We start from the raw sequence: 22,835 nt of genomic DNA, 5'->3' as shown, positions 1-22,835 counted from the left end.
ATTACAAGGAAAGCGTAGAAGCTGGTGGGAGATTTCAGTTGGTTTCTAATATGTGGCTGTTGGGGTTGTTGTGGTTTTTAATGGTGTTTAGTAAGCGCTGACTATATGCCAAGCACTTGACTAAGCCCTGGGGTGGATGGATTCATCAACCAGTGGTACTTATTGAGCACTTACTGTGTATTAAGCGCTTGGGAGAATCCAATACCACAGATTTGGCAGACGCACCCTGCCCATAACGAGCTTAAAGGTAGATAATATTAATGAGGGTATTTGTTAAGCGCTTACCGTGTCAAGCACTGTTCTAAGCGCTGGGGTAGATACAAGCTAATCAGGTTGGGCACGGTCCCGCCCCGCCTGGGGCTCACACTCTTAATCCCCGCTTTCCAGATGAGGTGACTGAGGTGAAGTGACTTGCCCACGGTCACCCAGCAGACCAGAGGTGGAGCCAGGATTAGAACCGCCGATGCTTCTGACTTCCAGGCCTGTGTTCCAGCCACTAGAACACACTGCCTTCTCTCGGAGGTTTACCACACTCTCCGAGGAAGCCACAGCCGGTTTATTCCAGCTTGGGCCGGGCTAGTGCCGGGGTGGGGGGGCGGTCAAGGACGTCTCATAAATGGCAGGCAGGTAGGCCTCCTCTGACGTGTCCCTCTCCGGGCCCGACAGACCTTCCGGCTGTCCGCTGTGAGGGCCAGATTGTCCACCTGTCGTGAGGTTGGGCCTTGGAGTACTAAGCGCTCGGTAAATACGACAGTCTGACCTGGTTATTTTGTGCTATTCCGCTCAAATACCCAATTAGCCTCATTTTCTTTATAAGGTATTAGTTCAGCGCTTACTATGCGTCGAGCACTGGAAGTCAGGAACAAGGAAGTCAGGTTAGACGCAGTCCTCGTCCCAGACGGGGCTCATGGTCTAAGTTGGAGGGAAGAGGATTCGATACGTTTTACAGATGAGGTAACTGAGGCCCAGAGAAGGTAAGTGACGAGCTCAAGGTCACACGGCCCACAGGTGGCGGAGCCCGGATTAGAACTCAGGTCCACTGACTTCAAGGCCCACGCTCCTTCTCATTCTTCTCATTATTATTGTCGTCGTCGTTAATACTGCCTGCGGGGTGATTTGGTCGATATTGTTTTGATTTTTTAATTTGCAAACGTTTTGGAATTTTAGGTTTTAATTTGCTAACGTACCTCAGTTCTGCACTGCACGATCAAGTTATCCACTCCAGGAAAATTTCTTTCGACAGTGACATACAATTCGGCTCTCCCTTTCTGGAGGTGATCCAGGCTACTCTGACCCACCACACTAGGAAAGTGATTAACTGTTGAGGACACAAGACTAGAGTTGAAATTAGAGACTGTGAGCCCGATGTTGGGTAGGGATTGTCTCTATCTGTGGCCAAGATTGTATTTTCCAAGTTCTCTACACAGTAAGCGCTCAATAAATACGAATGAGTTAGAGAAAAGGGCGTAGGAAAGCAGCGTGGCCTAAAGAGCGGGGGCTTGGAAGTCAGAGGGCCTGGGTTCTAATCCCAGTTCTGCCACTCGTCCGCTGCGTGACCTCGGGCAGGTCACGGAAAATCTCTGGGCCTCGGTTACCTCATCTGTAAAAGAGGTATTAAATCCTCCTCCCGGCGTGATCCCGATTGTATGCCACGCTTAAGCACGTAAGAAGTACAATAATAATAATTTTTTTAATACCTTGCAAATTCCCCGTTGGTGATAAGAGTGATGGTTGCTAGATAAATTCATCGAAATCAGAGTGACTCCTAGATTAATTTCAAGTCCCTGGTGCCAGAATTGGGGAGCCCTCCTATGGCTGACATGGTCAAACCACACCCAGCCCCAGAATTGGATCGCCCAAGGTCACACAGCAGACAAAGGGCGGAGCCGGGATCGGAACCCATGACCTTCTGACTTCCAAGCCTGTGGTCTAGCCAGTTTGCATGTCGCTCTCTATTAGAGAAGCGGCGCGGCTTAGCGGAAAGAGCCCGGACTTGGGAGTCAGAGGTCGTGAGTTCTAATCCCGGCTCCGCCCCTCGTCAGCTGCGTGACTTTGGGCAAGTCACCTCACTTCTCTGTGCCTCAGTCACCTCATCGGTAAAATGGGGATGAAGACTGTGAGCCCCACGTGGGACACCTTGATTACCTTGCATCTCCCCCAGCGCTTAGAACGGTGCTCGGCACACAGTAAGTGCTTAACAAATACCTTCATTATTATTACGATGATTATTATTAGAGGCCTCTGAGGGTAGAAGGGGCCGGGAGCGGATGAAGAGGCGAGCTGGAGGTCGTATAGCGGGGAGAACGTCCAGGCCTCGAGGAGGAAACGGCCCCGCGAGACGGCCAGCCGCGGCGGCCCAGGCCGGCCCACCTTGGCTCCGCCGAGAGGGAAGATTCCGTCGGTTCGACTGCCTCCCAAGCGGGACGAAGCGTGAAACTCCGGAGGAGGTGTTCTGCTCCCCTAAAGTTGTCTTGTGCCTCCCGCAGGAACGTGGCTGAAAAGTGGCTTGGGCCTCGTGCAGCAGGAAGGGACCCAGCTGACCTGGACTTACATCGCCCCTCAGCTGGGTTACTGGGTGGCGGCCATGTCTCCAGCCAGCCAAGGTAAACGCCAGCCGTGCCCCTTCGTCCCCGAGAGGCGGATTCTGCTCCTTCACTCCCGCTCTCCGCAGCCTGGCTCCGGAGGAATTAGGGACACACCGGATGCGAAGGAGAGGAGGCGGGGTGGTTCGGGAAAGCCCCTCGTGTTGAGTATTTTCGCCCGTCGTCGGGTAGGGATTGTCTCTGTTTGTTGCCCGGTTGGACTTGCCAAGTGCTCAGTACAGCGCTCGGCACACCGGAAAGCGCTCAGTAAATACGACTGAATGAATTTAGGCTCAGTCGATCCCGCTCCCAGGGCAGGCTGAAGTGGGAAGTTAGGCCAGGAAGGCCGGGGCACCTTGCCGGTGTTAAAGCATCCCTCGGGGTGACCAGGAGAGAACCTCGATAGGAGAAGCAGTGAGACCCTCTACACTCCAGGCTCCCTGTGGAGAGGGAATCTGTCACACTGTTGTCTTCTCCCAAGCGCTTAGCTCAGTGCTCTGCACATAGTAAGCACTCAGTAAATACGATTGACTGACTTTTGAGTCGTGGACCGGAAACTGAAAAAGCCTTCCCCGGGGGGCTTATCCTGTCAATCGATCCATCAAGCAGTCGATCGGTCGATAATGATCATGGTATTCGTTAAGCGCTTACTGTGTGCCAAGCGCCGTTCTAAGCACCGGGGCGCATTCAAGCAAATCAGAGTGGCCACGGTCCCTGCCCCACGTGGATCTCAGAATCTCATTCCCCATTTTCCGGTTGAGGGAACTGAGGCACAGAGAAGTGAATTGACTCGTCCAAGGTCAAACAGCGGACAAGTGGCACGGCCGGGATTGGAACCCATGACCTTCCGTCTCCAGGCCTGTGCTCTATCCACCACACCGTGCTGCTTCTCGGTAGTATATTTTGCAAGCTTACCGTGTGCAGAGCACTCTGCCGAGCACTTGGGAGAGTACAGTAGAACAATCCTTCCCCCACTCGCCCTAGGACGTCCCAGAAATAAAGGTTAGGTGATTGCGTGCGTATATATCGATCAGTGGAGTTTTGGGAGCGCCTGCTGTGTGCAGAGCGCTGTACTGGGCACTTCGGAGAGTCCATTTGCATTGAAAGTACCTCTGAGGCTATTGGCATTTCAGCTGGAGAGATCTGACCGGCCCTCAGGGACAGATGAACTCCAGCGCAGAGTGGGGGTCCTAGAGAGCTGCAGCCGGGTTCCCCCCGCCCCGTTTGTGCCTCACCTCCCCTTGGTACGCCTCCCCTTCTCCAGCCCAGCCGACGGGACGGGGCAAGCTTCCGCTGAGAGTCACGCAGCCTTGATCGTGACCTTTCTCCCTTTTAGAAACCGCCCCCTGTCCCCAATTCGTACGAGCTTGTTTCGGGCATTCCTGTCTCCTAGAATTCTTACCTGAGAAGAAGAAGAATTATGGTATTTAAGCGCTTACTCCGTGCAAGGCACGGTAATAAGGATGCTAGCTGTGCTATCTGTTAAGCTCTTACTACGTGCCAGGCGCTGTACTAATCGCTGGGGTGGATACAGGCAGATAGAGTCCCTGTCCCACGTGGGAATCGCAGCCTCCGTCCTCATTTTCCAGATGAGGGAACTGAGGCCCAGAGAAGTGAAGTGACTCGCCGAGGTCACCCAGCAGACGAGTGGCAGAGCCGGGATCAGAACCCGTGACCTGCTGGCTCCCAGGCCCGGGCTCTGTCCGCTACGCCACGCTGAAAAGAAATATCTCTTTTCCCCCAGGGCGGGTGGGCTGGAGTCGAGGTATCGAATCTTTGGGATTGGGGTTCTTAAAATGCGCTGGGAAGATTTTCTAGCTTCATTTGTGGGAATTCGCGTGAACCTCACCGATGTTCGGATAATTCCTTCCTGGGGGCTGCAGGGTAGCTTCATGATGAACAGCCTTGCCACTGGTTAATAATGTTGGCATTTGTTAAGCGCTTACTATGCGCAGAGCACTGTTCTAAGCGCCGGGGTAGATACAGGGTAATCGGGTTGTCCCATGTGAGGCTCACGGTTAACCCCCATTTTACAGATGAGGTAACTGAGGCCCAGAGAAGTTAAGGGACTCGCCCACAGTCACACAGCTGACAAGTGGCAGAGCCGGGAGTCGAACCCATGACCTCTGACTCCGAAGCCCAGACTCTTTCCACTGAGCCACGGTTCTTGTTGGAGACATAGTTGGAGGGGTTGGGATCCCCTTGGACCCTTGAGAGCAGGAACTAATCTAGTAAACGTACAAGACCTGACGCTTTTTAAACGGCCTTGGCAGTCGGAACTCCCAACCTCGGATGATTCCCCACCACTATTTTTTTTTTAATGGTATCTGTTAGGCACTTACTCCGTGCCAGCCTCCCTCCCGGGCACTGGGGTAGACTCAAGCGAATCGGATCCCACGTGGGGTTCGCGGTCTTCATCCGGGTCTTACAGATGAGGTAACTGAGGCCCAGAGAAGTCAAGCGACCTGCCCGTGGTCACAGAGCAGACGTGGGGCAGAGCCGGGATTAGAACCCAGGTCCTCCTGACTCCCCGGCCCGGGCTCTTTCCGCTCGGCCACGCTGCTTCGCCGGAGAAAATGCCTAGCGGAGGGATGACGGGCTTGGGAATCAGGAGTCCTGAATTAGTCGAGTCCCAGCTGCGCTGTCCTCCTACTCTGTAGGACTTTTCTGGGCTTCGGTTTCCCCATTTGTAAAATGGGGGCGATAATCACACCTTCCTCTCCCTACCTCGCTAGGATCTCATGGGGAAAAAGACAAAATAATGGCTTGGCAAGTCCTTTAGAGCGGTCAGGTTCCTGGTATCGTCATGATGTCGGGGTATCCATTTTGGACGAATACTTCTGTCGTTTTAATATAAAAAGGTATATGATAATAGCGATGATGATGATGATGACGGTGTCTGTTAAGCGCTTCCTAGGTGCCCAGCACCGTCCTAAGCGCTGGGGTAGATCCAAGGCGATCAGGTCGGCCCACGTGGGGCTCACGGTCTTCATCCCCATCTTCCAGATGAGGGAACCGAGGCGCAGAGAAGTGAAGCGACTCGCCCGGAGCCACCCAGCTGACAAGCGGCGGAGTCGGGATTAGAACCCACGACCTCTGACTCCTAGGCCCGGGCCCTTTCCCCTGAGCCAGGCTGCTGCTACGCAGTCTGTATAAATGCAGTGATTTCAGTCATTCTGCAGTGAGCGGAAAAAGTCACGATGGGTTCCGTCGCCCTCCCCTATCCAAACCGAAACGCATCCGGTTCGGGTCAGAATGAAGCTCTCGTTCTGCGAGCCCACGGGTGCCCGGGGTGGAAGTTGGATCGTGCAAAGCCAGTTCCACCCGGTGATGTTGGTAGTGCAGTAGGTCGGCTGAACTCAGTTTCGGGGAATCTCTTCGAATGGGAAATCCCAGCCGGTCGAACCTACTCCTCTCTGCTCGGCTTTCCTCCCGGAAAAGCCCCGTCCGTAAGAGGCGGAAAGGAGTGAAGATTTTTCTTCCCCGGCCCCAGCCCTGGGGAACGGCGTCGGGAGGCTTCAGAACTTGGCTTAAGTTTTTCCAGTTCCGCCTGCCGGGCACGCCCGACGACGACGGCCTCTCGCCAGCGCTTACCGTGTGCCAGGCACCGTACCGAGCGCCGTGGTGGAGACGGGCAAGTTGAGTTGGACGCGGGCCCTGCCCCCGGACCATTTTCCAGACGAGGTAACCGAGGCACAGAGAAGCGAGGCGCCTTGCCCGAGGGCACACGGCAGACAAGTGGCGGAGCCGGGATTAGAACCGCCGACGGGGGCTCCGGGGTTTCAGTGGACAGTGGGCATTTTCGGCGAACGCGCTTGGAGGTGGTCGGCCTGTGCCCTCGGGGGTCGTAGGAGGGACGCTTCTCCCCCGCAGTCCCCCAGCCCCCGCCCCCCCCCAAATCCCGGGAGGTGAGGAAACAGACAGGAGCGCTCGGCTAATTGTCCCTTTTCCTCTGTACGGATTCTCACAAGTCTAAAATGCCATTTTCTGACCTTCCAGGTCCGGTCGTTACACAGGATTTTGCCATCTATCACACGGTGTTTCTTTTGGCCATTTTAGGAGGGTTGGCTTTCATCCTTCTGGTTTTGCTGGGGCTCCTTTTGTATTATTGCAGGTAAAGTCTCGCCGCTTCGGGAATCCCTTTTCCCTCTGGACTCTGGTACGCCGCATGGTCCCGAGAGCTTTAGCTCCTTCCTCCCTCCTTCCCCGCTCCTCCGCTCGGGAATGCCCGGCCCCCCCCCCCCCCCCAACCCCCCTTCTCCGAAAGTCCCAACGGTCGGTTCCGGTCCGACGGCTTGCGGGCGGAAGGGAACGATTCCGCCGCGGGCAGTCGGGAGAGGGGCGCGGGGTCGAGGGGCACGCGCGCAAGGGGAGGGTCGCGAAGCCTCGCCGGCCGCTCGGGACAGGCGGCCTCCCGCGGACCTCCCGATCGGAGATCCGTCTCGACGTCGGGCGAGGCCCGGGTTTCCGAGCGTCTGCCGTTCTCGCTTTTACGACGGCCGGGGTTTGGATTTTCCGAGGCCCGGGGGTGCGCAGACCCTCCCCCGAGGAGGTCCCGTGTAACGTTCCCGCCTCTCGGGTCTGTCTCCCCGCCCCCAGGAGGAAATGCCTAAAGCCCCGTCGGCACCCCAGAAAACCGCAGCTCTCGGCGTCGCTGGACGCGTCCAAGAAAGACCAGTCGACGTCCATGTCCCACGTCAACCTGCTGTTCTGCCACCGCGAGTCGGATTTCCCCGGAGCCCTTGCCGTCGCGACGGGCGGATGCCCCGACCTCTCCGGCCGGGAGGAGGGGGCGGGCCCGGAGACGATCTCGGCCGCGGGGGACCCGGGGCCGCCGGGCCCGAGGCTGAAGCTGTCGTACAGCACCTCGCAGGAGTTCAGCTCCCGCGAGGAGCTCCTCTCCCGCGGGGACGAAGACCGGAGCGGGGTCTCGTTCGATAACCTGACGCCGGGCGGGGCCTTCGGGAAGGACTACCGCGGATCGGTGGAGATCTTCCCCCCGCGGTCGAGGAGGGCCCCGGAGGCGGGAGGCCGCGAGGACGGTTACCGGAAGGGCTACGGCGTCCCGGTGCCTCCGCCGGGCCGAGGCGCCCAGGCTCCCGTCCGCCCCCTCCCCGCGGGCGGGCGGCGCCGGATCGCGACCCGGCCGGGGCCCGGGCCCCCGTCGCCGGAGCGGGAGCGGCCGGCCGACCGCCGGCCCGCCGAGTGCGCGATGTCCCGCTCGGTCGACCACCTGGAGAGACCGGCCCCGGCCTTTCCCCGGCCCGGCCAGCTGCTCTGCTGCAACTCCGTGGACCAGGTGAGCGACCGCCTGTACCGCGGCGCGGGGCCCGCCCTGGCCGTCCCGGCCCGCTACCTGAAACTGCCCGGGGAGCCCCCCTACGGCGGCGGCCGGCCCTGGGGGGCGCCGGCCGAGGAGCCGGGGGAGATGGAGCGGCTCCGGGCGGAGCTGGCCGGCTCCCTCGCGCAGCCGTTCCCGCCGCCCTTCTCCGCCCAGGCGGTGTCCCAGCAGCACCTGCAGGAGGCGGGGGCCGGGGACTGGAGCGCGCCCGACGCCCCCATGGCCGAGTCCCTGTCCATCCCCGCCGCCCTCAACGACGCGGCCCTGGTCCACGTGGCGGCGGGGGACGGCCAGCTCCTGGTGGAAAAGGCCCTGATGGAGCTGGGCGGGGGCGAGCCCCCGCCCCACCCGCGGGCCTGGTTCGTCTCCCTGGACGGCCGGTCCAACGCCCACGTCCGCCACTCCTACATCGATCTCCAGAGGGCCGGCCGCGGCGGCCGCAACGACGCCAGCCTGGATTCCGGCGTGGACATGAACGAGCCCGGGTCCGCCCGCAAGGGGAGGGGAGAGCCCCCGCCGCTCCCGCCGCCCAACGCCCAGGGCGGGAGGGAGCCCCCGCCCGGCGAGCCGCCCGGCCCCGACGGGCCGGCCTCCCCCCGGCTGCTGGACCTGGACGAGCCGGACCGGGAGGGCGGCGAGGGCCCGGCGTCCCCCTGCGCCCCGGAGGACGGTGCCCCGCGCTGCTTCCCGGAGGCGGCCGGCCGGAGGGCCGGGGCCCAGCTGCCCAGCCTGAGGGAGGAGACGGCGAAGCGGGCCGCGGACCGGGGCCCGGAACCGCCGGCCGAAAGCCCGCCGTCGCCGGCCGGCCCCGACCCCGCGCCGGCCGCCCTCGGGGCGGAGGGGGACGACGACGACGACGACGACCAAGGGGAAGACAAGAAGAGCCCGTGGCAGAGGCGGGAGGAACGGCCGCTGATGGCCTTCAACCTGAAGTGACCGGCGGCCTTGGCGAGGAGTAGAAGAATTGCCAAATACGCCCCCGGCGGAAGCCCCTCGCTTCTCCGCGACAGGAACGGGGCGGGCGGGGGCCGACGGGGCGCGAGGGAGGGGTGCGGACGACGGACCCCGGACGCGTCCGCGTCGACGGCCGGGAAGGGAGCCGACGACTCCTCAGAGGAGATGGATGGGGACGCTCGCCTCCCGCGGCCCGGGTACCGGACTCCTCGTCGCGGGCGGGCGTTGAAGAGGACGCGGAGCGAAGTCGGTTCGAGGACCCTCGTCCTTTCCTCCCGAACGCTGGCGGTCGCCCGAGTCGGGGCGGGGGCGGATCTTGGGCTGGGGGGGGGGGGGGGGCGTTGTTTTTTTTTCCCTTTCCCCAGCCGGTTTGATCACGCCAGCCGTGCTAGTCGCACGCGCCAAGGGTCGCGGCGGCCAGAGGGGTCGGGGGATGTGCGTTATTCTCGAAAGGCTATGCAGCGCTGCTTCTTGGGGAATTTAATGCTTCGGTTACGCTTTGGGGGCGGCGGGGCAGGGTTGGGCGGGGGAGGGGGGCGATTTGGTCGTAGACACTTACGCTCTCGTTTCGATCTGGCCTCTCCGTCGGCGATCTCTTTCGTCGTCTCCGTTCCGGGAACTCCGCGGCGGCCTCTTTCCCCCTAGAGCCTTCTAAGGAAACCAAACGGAATTTCGCGTCAGCTGAGCGTCCTCTGATCCCGGCCCCGTGAACCCAAGTGCCTTTTTTACAGGAACAATAGACGGGCCATTGTTTTGCTAACTCCCCAGCCGAGAACTTGGGGGATTTTATAGATCGATGGAATTCTCCACCCTCTTCCTTTAACCCGCATGCTGCCGTGACCCCGTATACGTTTCCCCTTCGGTCCCGTGTGTTCTCTCGGTACGGATGGTACGGGTTCTGTTTGGCGAGGGTAGGGACCGCAGGACTTCTCCTTCCCCTCCCCCCCCCCCCCCCCCCCCCCCCCAGCCTTCCCCTTCCCTCTCTCCTCATCCTCACCCGTGATGCCGTCGGACGGTCCCGGTGTCCCCTCCCGGATGCCCGGGGGCGGATTTGCTTCCGAACCCCGGAGCCGAAGCGGATGGAGCCAAGTGGGCCGGCGGCGCTTAAACGTCCGAAATCCCAGATCGCGCACACTCCGAGAGGTGCCCGAATGACTCCCGTGCATCGTCTGCAGAGAGCTGCTTGGTTATCCAAAAATTATCGTTCCGAATAAACTTCGAAAAATGAGTCGGTGCCGCTCGATTCCTCGCGCTCCGTGAGCTTTACTCGGCCTCTCGCCGAAAACCGGACCTTCTCTTTCCTACGGGCTGCGGCTTAGAACTCCTGACTGATTCTTTTGCACTCTAGAATAACAACAATAATAGTAACCGTCAAGCGCTCACTCTCTCCCCGCTGCCCGGCACGGGGGAGTTTTGCCCCGTAGCCGATGGCCTTCCAGCCGCTAGCCGCCGGCCAAGCTGGAAATGGAACGGACGGGCCTCCGCTTGACCCTCCCTCCCGTAGCCCTGACCGGTAGGGGACCGGAGACTCTCCAGGGGCGACCCGTAGAACAGTCGAAAACGGCCTTCCGGTCCTCCGCCGACGGGCTCGTGCCTCGTCCTGGGAGATCGGAGAAACCCGCGCTGAAGAAGACGCCCGTGGTAAGGCCGGGTTCCCGCGCACGGCTCTTCCTTCCCACACAGGGTTGCGTTCCCTGAATGAGGTTCCCTCTTCCCGCCGTACTTTCCCAGCGCCTGGTACGGCGGTCTGCGCACAGTCAGCGCTCAGTAAATGCCACCGAATGAATGAATCCCCCCCCCCGGGGCGGCAGCCGGAGAGTTAGGCGCTCACTGTGTGCCAAGTCACGTCCTAAGCGCCGGGGTGGATACGAGGCCATCGGGTTGTCCCCCCGTGGGGGATCGCCTTTTTCCAGATGAGGGAACCGAGGCGCAGAGAGGTGAAGTGGCCTGCCCGCGGTCATCCGGCCGACAGGTGGCGGGGGGTGGGATCAGAACCCAGAACCTCTGCCTGCCAGGCCTGCGTTCTGGCCAACCGGGCCGTGCCGCGTCTCTTACTAAAGGCCCGTCTCCTCCAAGAGGCCTTCCCGGACTAAGCCCCGCTTTTCATTCATTCAGTGGTATTTATTGAGCGCCCACTATGTGCAGGGCGCCGTACTGAGCGCTTGGAGAGTACAGACGTGGCACAGACGGAGACGATTCCCGCCCGACAACGGCCCCCCAGCACTCGGGTATCTATTAGTAATTTTACGAATTTGTATCGATTCATTCGCTGGAGCGCTCACCGTGTGCAGAGCAGTGTACCGAGCGCTTGGGGCGGACAGCTGGGCCGCGGACAGTTGGGCAGCGGATGGGGACGATCCCTGCCCGACGGCGGGCTCGCGTCCGTCCCCCTCCCGCCCCCTAGACCGTGGGATCGTCCCCCCTTTGTTGCTGTTTCCTTCTCTTCCCCCAGCGCTCAGTACAGTGCCCGGCGCCCCAGGAAGGGCTCAGTAAATAGGATTGAACGAACGGGGACCGGGACGCTTGGCCTTCCCCGCCCTGGACGGAGGGCCCCGAGGGGAAGCGGCCCGGCAGGGCCCTCGGGGGGGCCGGAGAAGCGACGTGGCTCAGCGGCAAGAGCCCGGGCCGGGGAGTCGGAGGTCCCGGGTTCGGATCCCGCCCCCGCCCCTCGGCCGCCGGGGGGCCGTGAGCGAGGCGCTACGCTTCTCGGTGCCTCAGTGACCCCGTCTGTCAAATGGGGACGAAGACCGTGAGCCTCCCCACGGGCCCACCCGATGACCCTGGATCTCCCCCAGCCGAAGCGGCCTGCCCACAGCCATCCAGCTGACAGGTGGCGGGGGGGAGGGGGGGGGATCAGAACCCAGAACCTCTGCCTCCCAAGCCTGCGTTCTGGCCACCGGGCCGTGCGTGCTGTGTGTCTTCTTAAAGGCCCGTCTCCTCCAAGAGGCCTTCCCTGACTAAGCCCCGCTTTTCATTCATTCGGTGGTTTGGGGCCGCACATAACCAATACCAACATCATTATATCATCCTCATCAAACGGGCCGGGGAGGTGGGGGCAGTGGGAGGAGGCGCAGGGGGCGGGGCCGGGGCCTGTGATGACGCGGGCGGGGGGCGGGGCCGGCCGCCGGAGGGGGGAGGGGAGAGGGGGAGGGGGCGGGGCCCGTGGTGACGTCGACGCGGAGGGGGGCGGAGCCGGCCGCCGTAAGGGGGGCCGTGGTGACGTGCGCGGAGGGGGCGTGGCCTGCGGTGACGTAGGCGGGGGAGGGGGCGGGGGCAGCCGAGCCGCAGGCGGGGGGCGGGCGAGCGCGGACGCGTCTGGGCGGTAGGGGGCGCCCCTGCCGCCGCCGCCTCCGCCGCCGCCGCCGCCTCGTCCTTGCTGCCGGGCCGGGGTCCGGGGGTCCGGCGGGGGTCCGGCGGGGGTCCGGCGGGGGTCCGGAGGCCCGGCTCGGGGATGGCGGAGGACAGCGAGTCGGCGGCCAGCCAGCAGAGCCTGGAGCTGGACGACCAGGACACCTGCGGCATCGACGGCGACAACGAGGAGGAGGAGGAGGAGGAGCCGCCGCCCCACGCCGCCAACGCCGCCGACAACGCCAGAGGGTACCCGACCCCGACCCCCCGCACCGCCTCCCCCTCCCCCGCCCCCGCCCCCGCCGGCATTGTCCACAGCGGACACACCTCCCGACCCCGCACGCCCCGCCCCTCTCCTGTCCTGTCCTGTCCTGTCCTGTCCTGTCCTGTCCTGTCCTGTCTCGTCCGGCCCCGTCCCGCCCCGCCCCGTCCCGTCCGCTCCGGCCCGTTCCCGGGACTGCCAGCCGGGCCCGGCGTTGGGACCGTCCATCCCGTCCTTCCCTCCATCCCCTGTTGTCTTGTTTGTGTCTGTCCGTCTCCCCCCGATTAGACTGTGAGCCCGTCATTGGGCGGGGATAATAATAATGTTGGTATCTGTTAAGCGCTTACTGGGTGCCGAGCGCTGGGGTTAGACGTCGGGGAATCAGGCGGTCCCGCGTGGGGCTCACGGTCTTACTCCCCGTTTTACAGATGAGGTGACTGAGGCCCGGAGAGGCCCAGTCACGCAGCTGACGAGTGGCGGGGCTGGCATTCGAACTGGTGACCTCCGACTCCGAAGCCCGTGCCCTTTCCACCGAGCCGCGCGGTCTCCGTTGCCGAATCGTATATCTCAAGCGCCTAGTACGGTGCTCTGCACGTAGTAAACGCTCCCTTGATACTGTCGAATGCCTGAATCCCGTCCGTCCCGTCCCATCTCATCCCCACCCGTCTTCTCCGGCCCCGCCCCGGCCCTCTGCCGGCCCTGGAAACCAGATGGGGGTAGAGGGGCGGCAAGGATGGGCTCCCGCCCCTGCGGCCGGTCCCTCGGGACCCCCGCCGGGTCAGGGCCGCCCCGCCGACGGGGCCCGGGCCCGGGAGGACCCGGGTTCCCATCCCGGCCCCGACGCGCCGTCGGCCGGGCGACCTCGCCCGAGTCACTTCACTTCCCCGGGCCTCGGGGACCACGTCTGGAAAGCGGGGATTGGGGCCGAGAGCCCCGCTCGTTCATTCGGTCGCATTTATCGAGCGCTTACAGCGTGCGGGGCGCCGCGCCGGGGAGGGGTCCGCTCGGCAGCGGAGACCGTCAAGGTGGAAGGGACGTGGGACAAACCCGATTTGCTCGTATCCGCCCCGGTGCTTATTCGGTACGCTGCCCGGCCCGTGATAAGGGTACCCGTTAAGCGCGCGCTACGTGCCAAGGGCCGGTAAGCGTCCGGTAAATACCGCGCTTCTCTGCCTCTCGGTCACCTCGCCCGGAAGATGGGGATTCGGTCCGTAAACCCCATAGTAATCGTAATGATGGTGGTATTCGTTAAGCGCTTACTATGTGCAGAGCGCCGTCCTAAGCGCTGGGGGGGCGGGAGGGGGGATACAAGGCGATCGGGTCGTCCCACGTGGGGCTCGCCCTTTTCATCCCCATTTTACAGATGAGGTAACTGGGGCACGGAGAAGTGAAGTGACTCGCCCAGGGTCACACGGCTGGCAAGCGGCGGAGCCGGGATCGGAACCCGTGACCTCCGACTCCCGAGCCCGGGCTCTTTCCGCTGAGCCGCGCCGACCCCGTCGGCTTGCGGCCGCCCCGCCGGTCGGTTCGGCGACCGGCACGGAGTCGGCGCCCACCCGGTTCCCTTCAAATAGAAGGATTTGGGGACGAAGGTCAGGAAGCTCCCCGGCGACGCTTGCCGGGCCCGAGGCTCGCCCCGGTTGATCCCCGGGGAAGGCCTAAAATTTGGCGAGGGGGGAAGGAACGATTGCGGGAATTCTCCCGCTGCCTTTCCCGTTTTAATTCTGCATTGCGTATTCAAAATGGCCCGGGGAGTCCCCCCTCTGTTACCGGAAAGAACGGAAGGGACGCGGCCCGTAGAGCCCTGCACCGAACGTCCGTTTGTGACACCGTCGGTTAGAGGCTGCTACGGGCGCCGAGTACAGTGTTCCGCCCACGGTAGGCGCTCGGTAAGTGCGACTGAACGAACGATTCCGCCAGCCCCGGAATGCGTGGTTCGCCCCCAAGAGAAGCAGCGTGGCTGAGTGGAAAGAGCCCGGGCTTGGGAGTCGGAGGGCGTGGGTTCCAATCCCGGCTCCGCCGCTTGACAGCCGGGTGACCTTGCCAAGCACCGTTCTAAGCGCCGGCGGAGACACAAGGCAATTAGGATGTCCCACCGGGGGCTCACAGTCTTCATCCCCATTTTACGGATGAGGTCCCCGAGGCACGGAGAAGTGAAGTGACCTGCCCAAAGTCACACAGCTGACAAGTGGAGGAGCCGGGATTAGAACCCACGACCTCCGACTCCCAGGCCCGTGCCCTTTCCGCTCAGCCACGCCGCTTCGGTCTAGAGTTGCGGGTGCGGTCAGCCGGCCGGTGCTACTTATTGAATGCCTCTGCCGTGTCCGGAGAACTCTACTAAGCAGTTGGGAGAGTGTGACGGGCACGATCCCCGCTCAGAGAGAGCTTACAGTCTAGCTGGGAAGACGTGAAAATAAACGACAGAGGGACGGAAGCGATAGAGTGTAAAGAGATGCGCGTAAATACGGGGACGCGGCGAGGCCCAGTGGATAGAACCCGGGCCCGGGAGTCGGGAGGACCTGGGTTCTAATCCCGGCTCCGCCACCTGACCGCCGTGTGGACCGCGGGAGAATCGCTTAACTTCTCTGCCCCCCGGTCACCGCATCGGTAAAACGGGGATTAAGACTGTGAGCCCCGCGCGAGACAGGGACTGTGCCCAACGTGATCGACCCGTAGCTGCGCCGGCGCTCAGGAAGGTGCCTGGCACAGAGTGAGCGCTTAACGGATGCCATAAAATATACCTGGGGTCGGAGGGGGAGGGATGAGTAACTAAAGGACTCGGGTGACACGGAAGGGTTTAAATGGCAGTCGGGGGCGGCGGGGGAGAGAAGGTGAGAAAATGTGATTAATTAGAAAGGTCTCCTAGAGGAGACGCGGTTTCGGGACGGCCGGGGATGGAGGCGGCGGGTTCTCAGGCGGATTCGGAAGGGGAGAGAGGGTCAGGGTTAGCGGGGAAGGGGCGAGGGAGGGGTCCGAGGCTCGAAAGACCCGAACGAGGAACTCTTAGCTGGGGGTCGGTGTGAGAGCAACGAAGAGTTCAAACGGGGGTTGCCGGGGGGGGGGGGGCGGGGGGCGTGGAAAAGACCGGCCGAGTAGGCGTGAGAGAGCGAGTGCTTTAAATCGTAGGGTCAGGAGTTTCGACGCGTAGAGAGGAGCGGGCAGGCGTCGAGGAGGTGGGAGACGGGTGCCGGATTACGTCGCGGAGGGCGAGGTTGTACTTTAGGCATACGGATACGGATGAATGAACGAAGGCCGACCGTGGCCCGCCGGCAGCCCGGGCCCCGGCGGTCTGGGGGTCGGGGCTGCGGCCTGTCCCGGGCGCGCACACGGATCCAGGCACGCATACCTGCCGGTCGGCCTCTAGTCTGGGGGAAAAAAATAAAACGGTCCACCTGGAAATAATTCAAGCCGCAGCGGGCCCGCCGACGGGTCTCGTCTTTAGCCGCGTCCTCTTCCGGACCGCTCCGGGTTGCCTCCGGCTTTTAGGCCCTTTGATATTTTTCAGCTTGGTTTCCTCTTCATTTCAAAGACGTCTGAAGTTGGGCAGTAAATCTCTCCAACTATTTGGCTAGACCTTTTTGGCTCTGGAGCGAATGACGTGAAGAGGCAAAAGATGACCGGTTTTTGTCCGTCGCTTTCTACCTTGGCCGCGGTTCTGGATTCCGCAGCCCTGAAACCAGGTCCGCGAGGGCCTTCCGAGCCACGGGCTCGTTGCGTTGTACTCTCCCGAGCGCTTAGCGCAGTTCTCCGCGCACGGGAGGGGCTCGATAAATACGGCTGACTAAATACAATGGATTGACCAAATACGGGGGTCTGTGAGTTTTTTTCCAGGCAGGTTTCGGTGCGTGACGACGGTAAATGAAAACGTGAATCGCCCAACTTGACCAAGAGAGTTTTCAGAGGAGGTTGGATCGTGTAGCTGTCGCATCCTGTTGTCTTGGGGAAACAAAGGATGATTTGGGGGGCGCGGGGGCGGTTGTGAGGTGGGTAGATCGGGGTGACTTTGGTGAGATGTGGACTCGATTCTGTGTGCGGTATAGAGTTAACCGGTATTTCAGCCGTTTTCTGGATGTGTGTCTTTCTCATGACCGTTTTAGGATGCAAACCTGAATTTTCTCTCAGATTGGGGTGTGTTGCATCAGGTGGTAATGATTGGAAAGCTTCCTCTTTTTTAAATGTCCCTGCGCCTTCCTCCCCTAATACAGACGTAGCAATTATCGGCCTGCTGAGGAGCCAAAAAAAAATAAAAAATCTATAAACCGAGCCTCTTTCAGAGGGATTTTCTCTTTCGGGCTTCAAGAATTGCCTTTCGGTGCCCAGGGCGGTTACTCTGCTACCGAGCCGTACCCCAGCGGCCTGGAAGAGTTATCACTCTCCAGAGGCGAGTAATGAATTTCTGTTCCCTGGACATTCGAAAGCACCTTAAAGGAAACCGAGAACCCCGACAAACGGATCCGCTTGAACTTCTGTTTTTACATGGGAAAATGCTCCATGTTCCCGAACAAACGTGACTCCTCTGCTGCTGCCATTCTGCTAACTACGTCTGAAGCACCGAAGCTAATGAATCCGCCTTCAGATGGAAGGGCCAGATGGAATTCCTGCGGAGATATTTACAAGGATGGCGGGTTTAAGCTGGCCAGACCGTTGACGGGTCTGCCCCGCACGGTCTGGAAAGAGGGTTCACGGATCCGCGCGTGGTTTTTAGGAGAGCCGGGGGCGTCTCATGAATCACCAGGGTGGAATTACTCCCCGGGCCTCCGCTGGGAAGGTAGTAAAGTCGAACCTTCTAGCTGACCAACCGATGGACAGAAACTCTTCTCTGTGAAAGCCAGATCTTTCAGCCGAGGAGAGGGAGGGCTCGAAGAAGTCTTTTGACTCAGTAAATCGCGGCGGCTGGCGAGCCGTCCCTCTTCTCACCTTTGTCAGCCTGACACTGTGTAACATCACAGGGTCTAACTGGATCGAATTGGAGTGCCGGATCTAGGCCGCTCGGCCTAGTGGAGAGAGCGCGGGCCTGGGGGGACGGAGAACCTGGGTTCTAATCCCGGTTCTGCCGTCTGCTTGCCGTGTGGCCTCGGGCCGGTCGCTTAATGTCTCTGTGCCTCAGTCTCCTCGACTGAAAACGGGGATTAAATCCTACTCCCTCCTACTTAGACTGCGAGCCGCCTGTGGGGCTGGGGCCGACCCGCTTGACTTGTAACCACCCCAGGGCTCGATACAGTAAGCGCTGAACAAATACTATTTAAAATATATATATATATATATATATATATATATATGTATGTATCCTCCACCACAGACGACGTTCAACAAGCCCGTATTCTTCCATGAGTGCTTTTCACCGTAATATTCCCGACCTTACAGACCGACGCGTGCAAAAGTGTGGAGACTGCAGGTTTAGAGCTTAGATTTGGGCTCGGGGTGGCTTGCGAGCAGCCTATGGCCCCGTAGCGTGGCTTAGTGGATAGAGCCCGGGCCTGGGAGTCAGAAGGCCCTGGGTTCTAATTCCAGCTCTGCCCCTGGTCCGCTGGGTGACCCTGGCCCGGCCGCTTCACTTCTCTGGCCCTCCGTCCCCTCATCTGGGAGATGGGGATTAAGTCTGTGGGCCCCGCTTGGGACGTGGACTCCGTCTAACCAAATTATCTTGTATCTGCCCCAGCGCTTTAGAACAGAGCCTGACACCTAGTAAGCGCTAAACACCGTTTGGGGAAAAAAAATTTTTACCGATTTTGATACTCATCCCAACCCCACAGCCAGTTAGGTGCACATTTACATATTATAAATTATTGCTTTTATGTCTGTCCCTCTCTGTGCCCACTTTTGTCTGTTAACTCCGTTGTATTGTACTCTCCCAAGCGCTTAATACAGTCCTCCGCACATTAGCGCTCGATAAATACCACCGATCCGCCCCAGTTTATGTGACGACGTCCAAACGTCTCTTCGTATGACAGCATAATAATAATGTTGGTATTTGTTAAGCGCTTACTACGTGCCGAGCACTGTTCTAAGCGCTGGGGTAGACATAGGGGAATCGGGTCGTCCCACGTGGGGCTCACAGTCTTAATCCCCATTTTACAGATGAGGGAACTGAGGCACAGAGAAGTTAAGTGACTCGCCCAGAGTCACACAGCCGACAAGTGGCAGAGCTGGGATTCGAACTCATGAGCCCTGACTCCAAAGCCCGTGCTCTTTCCACTGAGCCACGCTGCTTCTCCATAACAACGATGGCATTTGTCAAGCGCTTACTACGTGCCGAGCACTCTTCTAAGCGCTGGAGTCGACACAGGGTTATCAGGCTGGACTCAGTCCCCGTCCCGCGTGGGGCTCAGAGTCTTAATCCCCATTTTACATTTAATCCCCATTAATCCCCATTTTACAGATAAGGTAACTGAGGCACAGGGAAGTGAAGGTCCCTCAGCAGGTTTATGTGGCGGGGCTGGGATTAGAACCCAGGTCCTTCTGGCTCCCGTGAGAACTTGAAAATTACGTTATAATGCAACGAGCCCATTTGCTTCATCATCTGCCTTTTTTTTTTTAACTCGCCTACCAGAAATTGATTTCCACACGTGGATTTAATAGTCTTTTTTTTTTAAAAAAAAAAAAAAAGTTCAGACTTGGTGGCAATGGATTTCTCATTTTCTCTTTGAATTTTGGGACAGGAGCCCCGGCGTGGATTTGGGAGCCAAGAAAAAAAAGAAGAAGCAGAAGAGAAAAAAGGAGAAGCCAAATTCCGGTGGCACCAAGTCAGATTCTGCCTCCGATTCCCAGGAGATTAAAATTCAGCAGCCTTCCAAGGTGAGAGCTGTGTTCTTTTTCCACTCTAGTGCCTTCCCCATCGGATGGGGATCGGTGGCCACTTGGATCGGTTGGCCGGTGAGGGCTCGAGTTACACAGACAACACGGGAAATAGAACGAGTCATGACATCTTGGACACCCAGGCAACTAATGTGGATGCCATGGCGTACGCGCCCGCTACTTTTGTCGGGAGTCTTTTCGGTGAGTTGGTAGCTCTCGCTTGGAGTTGAACAGTATTATTGTTCGACGAGGACACCGGAAAAGGGATTCTTCTTCACTCGGAAAATCTTCATCTTCCTTCTTCCGGCGGCCGACGGCGGCCGAGGTGGCCGCGGGTGAGTCCGTGTTAACTCTGAGTCGGACCGGCCTTCTGTGGTTCCGAGAAAAGGGAATCCCGTACCGAGGGAGCGAACCGAATCCCAGCCCCCCGAGAACTATTTCGGTCACTCGCCGGCCAAGCGGAGGGCCGTGCCCAGCCGAGGAGACCATTTCCAGCCTCGCTTCTTCCCCGCTCAGGAAGTAGAATGGCAGAGTATCATTTCCTCAGGAATCCGTCCGTCTCCAGAGGGACCCCGGGGCCCATTTTGGATGTATAACGGAATTAACCTGCTCCCAATCCCCGTCGGGTCCGTCTGTATCAGGTTGCTAATCCAAATTTACGAAGGAGAACTCGGGGGCCCAGGCATTCTGAGTTGGTGGGGGTTTGGGGCGAGGGTTATATCCCCTTAATCCTCACACCTCTCCCACCAAGCGACTCACCACGGGTTTTCTGACGTCCTGGGCGGTCTGTCAACAGGTTGCAGTCAGTCGGTCGTATTTACCGAGCGCTCACTCTCTGCAAAGCGCCGTACTAAGCGCTTGGGACGGTATGACACGACAGAATCGGTAGACCCATTCCCTGCCCCTAACGAGCCTACAGTCTGCGTGCGAGGCATCGTACTAAGCGCCGGGGTAGGTGCAAGCTAAGCGGGTTGGACCCGGTCCATGGCCCACATAAGCATAATAATAATAATGGTATTTAAACGCTTACTATGTGCCAAGCACTCTTCTAAGTGCGGGGGTAGATGCAAGGATAATCGGATCGTCCCACGTGGGGCTCAGACTTTTAATCCCCTTCACGTGGGGCGCTCGGTCTTAATTCCCATTTTACAGATGAGGTAACTGAGGCCCAGAGAAGTGAAGTGACTTGCCCAAGGTCACACAGCAGAGACGTGGAGGAGCTGGAATTAGAACCCAGGTCCTTCTGCCTCCCAGGCCCGGACGGTCCATCCGCTAGGTCGTGCTGCCATGGCACTGAGCCAGAGCTTTCTCCAGGTCACCAGAAGGCCCTGATCGGGAAACCGTCCCGGCCTTAGATCTTGTTTAAGGATAGGAAGAATCGGGCCACGACTCGGGTTTCCAGCTCTGATGATGATTTCCTCCGGGGCGTGTGCATTGCCCAGCGATATTTGATGATCCCGCTGAACACGGTCAGATTCGAAATGGAGGGGGAGAAACGGGTGCAGGAATCTCGCCGGAAGGGAAGAAAGGTATTTTGAAGCACTTCTGAATCAAAGATCCTGATGTGTGTATCTCTGCAAAGGTTAAGGTGGTTTTTTTTTAGAGTTGTTTTTAAAATTAAATCCGGAGAAGAAGGCATATGCCACTCTAACTCAGAAGCAGCACAGCAGATTAATCCGCTCACTCCGAGAGCTCGGATGCGGAGATAAACTCGGAGTTCCGGCAGACTCTGCGGTGGGGTTTCCGATTCTTAGTTGCTGTTCTCTTGGGGCAGCTCTTGTTTGAAATGGTCATCGTTCGGCGCTTACCCCGTGCCAGGCAGCGCACTGAGCGCTGGGGTAGGTACAAGCTAATCGAGTTGGATACGGTCCCTGTCCCACAAGGGGCTCACGGTTTTAATCCCCGTTTTACAGATGAGGTAACTGAGGCCTCAGAGGGGTGAAGCGACTTGCCTCGGGCCACACGGCGGGCACAGCGGGATTAGAACCCGGGTCCTTCTGACTCCGGGGCCCGGGCTCTACCCACTAGGCCCCGCCGCTTCTCATGCAGCTCTAGCACCTGATTCAATCTGGGTTCCCGTACACGCGTGCGAGGTCTGCGGACTCTGGGGGGGCGAGAAGTTACTTCTGGACGTGAGGTTCGGTAACCAAACTGGGACCGGGATTCTGGAACAGAGGAAGTCGTCCAAGGCATCATAGCGTGGCCTAACCGGCCGCGCGCCTAACCAGCTTCCGAACGATCGCCCGTCTCGCCGATCCCGGGCTACTGGCCGCTCAGAGACCGATCTCTTCCCGAATGTCTTTGCCTCCGTAGAATCCGGCCATTCCCATGCAGAAGTTGCAAGACATCCAAAGAGCCATGGAACTCCTGTCGGCCTGCCAGGGCCCAGCCAAGAACATCGATGAGGCGACCAAACGGAAATACCAGTTTTGGGATACCCAACCGGTGCCCAAACTTAGTGAGTCCTCCCGTCTTCTCGAATTAAAGTGGGGCTAGCTGACCCGCGGTGAGAAATCGTCCATCCGTTCCGGTTACCGAACTGAAGTGAAAGACCCCGGCGGGCCGGCTGTCGTATCTGTTGAGCGCTTACTGTGCGCAGAGCACTGCACTAAGCGCTTGGGAGAGTGCGGTATAACAGACGCATTCCCACCAGTGCCGTCACCACGGGAGGGGGCTTCGCACCTGCTCGTGCTTCTTGGCAGCGTAGAATTGGATTTAGTCCCGCGAGCGTTTCGGGATCACGTAAGCTTAGTCGGGCTCTCTTAACTTAGTAAACTGCAAAGTTGTGACCGCGTGCCCGGCGTTTAGACCGGCGGGATGGCTTCTCACGGGCCCTTCCCTCCTTTTGCCCCAGATGAAGTGATAACGTCTCACGGCGCCATCGAGCCGGATAAGGACAACGTGCGACGGGACCCTTACTCTCTGCCGCAGGGTTTTATGTGGGACACGCTGGATTTGAGCAATGCGGAAGTGGTGAGTCAGACGGCGACGGAGCCATGGTTTTTCCCGAGTCGAAAATAAAAAAAAAAAAAAAAAAAGCGTGCTGCTTTTGAACACTTGCCTTTTTTACACTGCAGCTGAAGGAACTGTACACGTTGCTCAATGAAAACTACGTCGAAGATGACGACAACATGTTCAGGTTTGACTATTCGCCCGAATTCCTCTTGTGGTGAGTAGCGGGTCCTGGAATTTAGGGCCGGGGGCAGGGTAACCACGGAGGAGGGGTCCGAGGCAGATTAAAGGTGTTCATTTTAAATTGCAGGTGGGCCCGCAGACAGGATGGGTTCGGCGCCGAGGCCGGGGACTTCCCGGCCCGGCTTTTCCGGCTCAACTTGACTTTTCGTTTCAGGGCCCTGCGGCCTCCTGGGTGGCTGCCACAGTGGCACTGTGGGGTACGGGTTTCGTCGAACCGGAAGCTTGTGGGGTTCATCAGTGCCATCCCTGCCAGCATCCGCATCTATGACAGGTATTCCCCAAAGCACCCCCCGTGCGGGTCGTCGTCATTATTATTATTATTATTGTATTCCCCAAAGCCCCCCGACGGTGCGACCCC

The 22,835-nt window shown here is 59.6% G+C and overlaps 2 protein-coding genes across 6 annotated transcripts in view; both read left to right on the top strand.

Moving 5' to 3' along the window:
- The window catches only part of LOC114816174 (protein FAM171A1-like), a 33,163-nt gene extending 23,967 nt beyond the window's left edge, over positions 1-9,196 (top strand). The window contains exons 6-8 of the mRNA XM_029078143.1: positions 2,487-2,603; positions 6,582-6,696; positions 7,182-9,196. Coding sequence (XP_028933976.1) covers positions 2,487-2,603; positions 6,582-6,696; positions 7,182-8,859 — 1,910 coding nt within the window. The 3' untranslated portion in view covers positions 8,860-9,196. The remainder of the gene's footprint in view (positions 1-2,486; positions 2,604-6,581; positions 6,697-7,181) is intronic.
- Positions 9,197-10,322: 1,126 nt separating this feature from the next.
- LOC100077745 (glycylpeptide N-tetradecanoyltransferase 2) overlaps positions 10,323-22,835 on the top strand; it is a 78,792-nt gene continuing 66,279 nt past the window's right edge. For 2 of the 5 annotated variants that reach the window (XM_029077470.2, XM_029077478.2), the window contains exons 1-6: positions 12,296-12,474; positions 19,147-19,282; positions 21,596-21,740; positions 22,137-22,255; positions 22,360-22,451; positions 22,632-22,748. In XM_029077470.2, the coding sequence (XP_028933303.1) occupies positions 12,329-12,474; positions 19,147-19,282; positions 21,596-21,740; positions 22,137-22,255; positions 22,360-22,451; positions 22,632-22,748 (755 nt within the window). In that variant the 5' untranslated portion in view covers positions 12,296-12,328. Of the gene's footprint in view, positions 10,519-12,295; positions 12,475-13,676; positions 13,695-19,146; positions 19,283-21,595; positions 21,741-22,136; positions 22,256-22,359; positions 22,452-22,631; positions 22,749-22,835 lie in introns of those variants that run through there. The other 3 variants (XM_029077473.2, XM_029077471.2, XM_029077472.1) reach the window with 3 other exon arrangements.

This window comes from Ornithorhynchus anatinus, chromosome 13, assembly GCF_004115215.2.
Source record: "Ornithorhynchus anatinus isolate Pmale09 chromosome 13, mOrnAna1.pri.v4, whole genome shotgun sequence".
Classification (NCBI taxonomy): domain Eukaryota; kingdom Metazoa; phylum Chordata; class Mammalia; order Monotremata; family Ornithorhynchidae; genus Ornithorhynchus; species Ornithorhynchus anatinus.
The sequence above is the reverse complement of the archived record's forward strand: the minus strand, read 5'-3'. Positions and strand labels throughout refer to the sequence as shown.